At 37.6% G+C, this 4816-nt stretch overlaps 1 protein-coding gene across 1 annotated transcript; it reads right to left on the bottom strand.

Annotated features, from left to right (window-relative positions):
* Nucleotides 1-205: 205 nt before the first annotated feature.
* LOC138904491 (uncharacterized) lies at nucleotides 206-4544 on the bottom strand. Its single transcript, XM_070192990.1, has 3 exons — nucleotides 4222-4544; nucleotides 388-408; nucleotides 206-257 (listed from the first exon to the last, which is right to left on the bottom strand). Exons 1-3 carry the CDS (start codon nucleotides 4542-4544, stop codon nucleotides 206-208), a joined length of 396 nt encoding a protein of 131 aa, XP_070049091.1.
* Between the last annotated feature and the right edge of the window lie 272 nt (nucleotides 4545-4816).

Here is a 4816-nt window from a genome sequence, read left to right as displayed (position 1 = left end):
ATGAAGCCATTAACAACCTAATAACGCAAGTGAGTCAATTGGTAAGTACATTGTCAGGAAGCTCATTGCATTGTGATGGTGAATATATAGAGGAGATACCCTGTGAGAATGAGCCTACCCAAGAGGATGAGCATCCACAGAGAGAGATTTTCACTGTTCAAGATGACTCTGATTCAACCGAGGTGATAAAAAATAAGGCTGTGGTTTAGTGTGAAGCAACGAAACAAGAGTTCAAACCCCCATCCACCTTTCCACATCTGCAACATGTAGTAGGAGAGAATGAGAAACAAATGGTCTTGGGCATACCAGAGGAATATTCACTTGACCTTTCATCCTTGTTTTCTTATTCTAATCTTGATCATGTGGATTTTATTTTTGGGGATTTACAGGAATATATATGGATTGATCCTGTGAAAGAATGCAGAAACAAGTTAAGGATCATCATGAACGAGCAATTCACCGCTCAAGATGCAGACACGAAAGAAAGAAAAGAGCGGGTCTTGCATGTATCCTTAGAAGAATTGGGCTTAATGAGCTCCATAAAGAATCCCAAGGAGCGAAAACGACGAATAAATTCAGAATTAGGGGTGGAGTTCATAAGTTCTCGGAAAAGAAGAAAATTCAGGGAAGTTTTCTTTACCTTATACTTTTTAATTGTCTATCATGGGGACATGCCACTACTTAAAGTGTGGGGTGGGGGATGTGTTTGTATGTATGTTGTATGTATATTAATTTGGTTCGTTTATTTGGTTAGTAGTAGTTTGATAGAAAAATATTGAAAACAAATCCATAAAATTTGAAACAATATCGAATTTTCCCGACGATGGATATCATTTGACGTGTTTCTTGAGGGAATTAAGTCGAAAGAAAAAAACAAAAAGATTTTCTTTTGTAGGTAGTGTATCAATTCCCCCTTGGTTTTTCTTTGTGCCGTGGTTCTTTTCCAAGGATTTTGTTTGAACCGGGTGTAGTTAGTTTTTATTTTTGTTAGGAGTAGGGAACCTTGTGCTATGATTTGAATTGAAAGCAATGCCTCTTGACTTTGTTATGCCTTGAGAATAGTAAGTGCTTTAGTTGTGATGCTTAGGCTCAGTTTTTGACTCTTGGATAAGTGCCTTAATTTGTATGATCTTAACTTTGCTTAATTGCTTTGACTAGAGTGTCTTGATGAGGCCAATCTTGAGTGAGTCATGTGCCATGTGTGTGTGAGATTTTTGTGTTATTCTGTGCATTGCATTTGATGTCTAGAACTTTCCCCGTGTGTTTGCAAAGCGAAATAGTAGTTTTATTCAGTCTTGGAAGTGATATAGGCGTTTCTTTGTTGAGCCAGATATATGTGTTTACCCACCAAATTGTTATGTAATCGTAGTTAACCCCATTGAGCCTGTAACCCTATTTCATTGGCAACCACATTACAAGTCTTACCCAGTTGTTTGAATTGATCATCTATTTGAACCAATTACTTCTCGTGAGCACTTGAAATTATTATGAACTTTATAAAAGTTAAAGTGTGGGGTGGTTGGTTTGGGTTTTGAGTGGAACTATTAAAATAAGGAGAAAGGAGCAATGAATTGAAAAAATCAAGAGCCACTTGAATTGAAAAAGAAAAAAAATAGTTGTATTGTTGTGAACTAGATTCATTGATAAGTGGTAACTCTTGATGTAATGATGCTTAAATAAATTGGGGAGTTAATGCATGTTGATGTTAAGGTGGAGTATGGTTTGACATAAGTGTGGGGTTTTGAATGTTAAAGTGTATGTATTAAAGTGCTTAGGGAGGTGTAGTCACTCTTATATCTAAATGTATCCTACCCGTCCCGCAACCTACATTACGACCAGTTAAAAGTCCTACTTGATCCTTGAGTGAATAAGATCAATTAGTAGAGTAGTACACTACGGGCAAGCCTATGGTACATCTTTTGTGGCACATGAATATCGTTTCTGAGAGTGAGTGAATTCTTTCTATCTTGAGTTCCTCATTGTTCTTGAATTTTATTGTTTGTGGAATTACTCTCTCTTTTGTTGTGTGAGGGCACTTGATTCATGAGGGAAAGGTAATTCTTAATCTCTATGTTAGAGTAAGTGAGTAAGTTGTGAATAATGCGTGGTGCTTGTGAGTCAAATCTTGAGGTGAAGATGTTACACTATTGTGCTTAGTCTATTTTAAATGTTCTTGGTATGATGAGTTAGGAGAGTTACTTAGTAAGGTTGTGTCTATATAAAGTGTGGTTTGATTGCTCGAGGAAGAGCAATGGTTTAAGTGTGGGTTGTTGATGGTAGGCTATAATCTCATGTTTTAGTCGATTATTACATTCCAATTTACTGCACTTTAGTTGAGTTTGAGCCTTAATCGCTAGTGTTTTGCACTAATTGTGTGTTTTATGCCTTGTAGGAGTGATTACGAGCTATGTAGATGTTATGGAATGAATTCAAGTGATTTGGAGCTTTGATGAATAAAAGCCCAAGAAATTAAGCCGGGATCGTGTTCGGGGATCAACGGATGATAGTTTAGAACGAACAAAGAATCGAGCAGGCATACTGCATAGTGTCTAGTAAAATGAATATAACTTTTCGCTCGGAACTTCGTTTGTGCTCCACAATATATTGTTGGAATGCTAATCCAAAGGGCTACAACTTTCCTGTTTTATAGTGTTTCAAGTTCCCAACAAAACAGGGTGAACAGTGCGCGGAAAATATGCAGTCACGCACTGACCGCGCATATGGGGCAGAACAATGTGAAAAGTGCGCAGGCACACTTCTAGGTGTGCGGCCGCGCACGTCCAACTCCGGAAAAGTGTCCGTTTTCACTTAGAAGAAGGTGTATTTGTTTGGGCCCAACCCTACTTGGTATATATACATAGAAAAATGGTATTTTGAGGACTTTTGACATAATTTAGACCTAAAGAAGCTAAGGAGAAGAGGGAGAAGCAAGAGCATAAGGACTTCACCATTCATCCTCACTCAAGACAAGGGTTTGGATGTTTTATGTTTTCCTTTAACTTAAACTTAATTGTGATGAATTTCTCCACATCCATGGAGTAATTCTTCCTTATGGATTCATGGATTTAGTATTTTGAGAATTGTTTGTGGATATTAACTCTAATTTTATGTATTGAAGCGTTTTGGGTGTTTTTGTTGTTGCATATATATATATATATATATATATATATATATATATATATATTCACTTGTTTATGTAATCGAAAGAGGTATAATTTGTGATGTTATTCATTATCTTATTGGTTGAATTCATTGATTCTTGTTAGTAATCGAAAGAGGCTAGTTGAATTAATGTTTATACCTAGTTAGGAGGATAATCGAAAGAGGTTCTCCTAAGGATCAATCCACTATGAGTTCTTACATATCTTCACCGAACTTAACTTAGTTCATATCGTAAGGTTGAGACATAATCGAGAGATGAGTTTCTACTGAATGTTTGAACATAATAGAGTAAATTCGAGAGACTCACTTGAACCATAGAAGTGAAGTAACTAGAGTTAATTCCCAAACAAGTATCTTACACCTATCCAATCAACCCTTATTTTCTCCCTTTTATATCTTCTTGCTTACTCTTGTTGCGATTGTCATTAGCCAATAGTTTAGACTTTTAGTAAATTTTAGTTTTAAATCACACAACTCTAAATTGTTGATCTTCTTGGATAGCAATTAAAATTGGAAGCTACGAAAACATTGTTTAAATCCAATACCTGTGGATATGATATTTTCTATACTATATTCGACTAGCGAGCATAATTTTGTGTTGTGTTTTTAGCTCGTCATCCGTTTGATGCTGCAGGTTCTATGGATCCTGTCACGTCCATTCCCTAGTAGGCGAACGGCCAGGGTGAACCCATTACATTTAACTCATTTAGTGGAACCCTGATTAAATCTCCATGGATCTGGCACTGGTGACACTTCTGCATGTAGCGGATAGTGTCTCTTTCCATAGTCATCCAAAAGTATCCAACTCTCAAAATTTTCTTGGCTAATGTAAACCCGTTCATGTGGGGTCCACACGTCCCTGCATGTATTTCTTTCAATAGACTAGTCACTTCAGCGGCATCCACATATCTCAGCAAACCTAAATCTGGGGTCCTCCTATACATGACTTCCCCGTTGAGGAAAGAGTTGTTTGTTAACCTCCCGAGGGCTCGCTTTTGACCATTAGTAGAATTTTATGGGTACTCCTGGGTCGCAAGGAATTTCTTGATGTCGTGATACCATAGTTTACCATCTGGTTCTTCATTCATATGGAAGCAATAAGCATGTTGATCTCTGAACTCTACCTCAATTGGGTCGATGTAATTCTTTTCTGGATGCTGAATCATAGATGGTAAGGTCGCAAGGGCGTCGACGAACTTGTTCTTAATTTTGGGGACGTGCCTGAACTCAATCTTTGTAAACTTCTTGCACAACTCCTTCACGTAGTGAAGGTACGATAGTATCTTAACATTCTTGGTGGACCATTCTCCTTGGACTTGGTGTATCAGCAAATCAGAATCTCCTATAACCAAAAGTTCTTTGATGTTCATGTCGACTGCCATTTTGATTCCAAGGATGCATGCCTCGTATTCAACCATATTATTGGTACAAGGGAATCTTATCTTTGTCGATGCTGGATAGTGTTGTCGAGATTCTGAAATCAGGACTGCCCTAATCCCGACTCCTTTGAAGTTTGCTACTCTATCGAAAAACATTCTTCACACAAGGTATGATTCTGCAATATCCTCCCTGGCAAATAGTACTTCTTCATCGGGGAAATACGTGGTAAGAAGTTCGTAATCTCCATCCACTAGATTCTAAGCAAGTTGGATGG

This window comes from Nicotiana tomentosiformis, chromosome 2 (assembly GCF_000390325.3).
Source record: "Nicotiana tomentosiformis chromosome 2, ASM39032v3, whole genome shotgun sequence".
In the NCBI taxonomy this organism is placed as follows: Eukaryota; Viridiplantae; Streptophyta; class Magnoliopsida; order Solanales; family Solanaceae; genus Nicotiana; species Nicotiana tomentosiformis.
The sequence above is the reverse complement of the archived record's forward strand: the minus strand, read 5'-3'. Positions and strand labels throughout refer to the sequence as shown.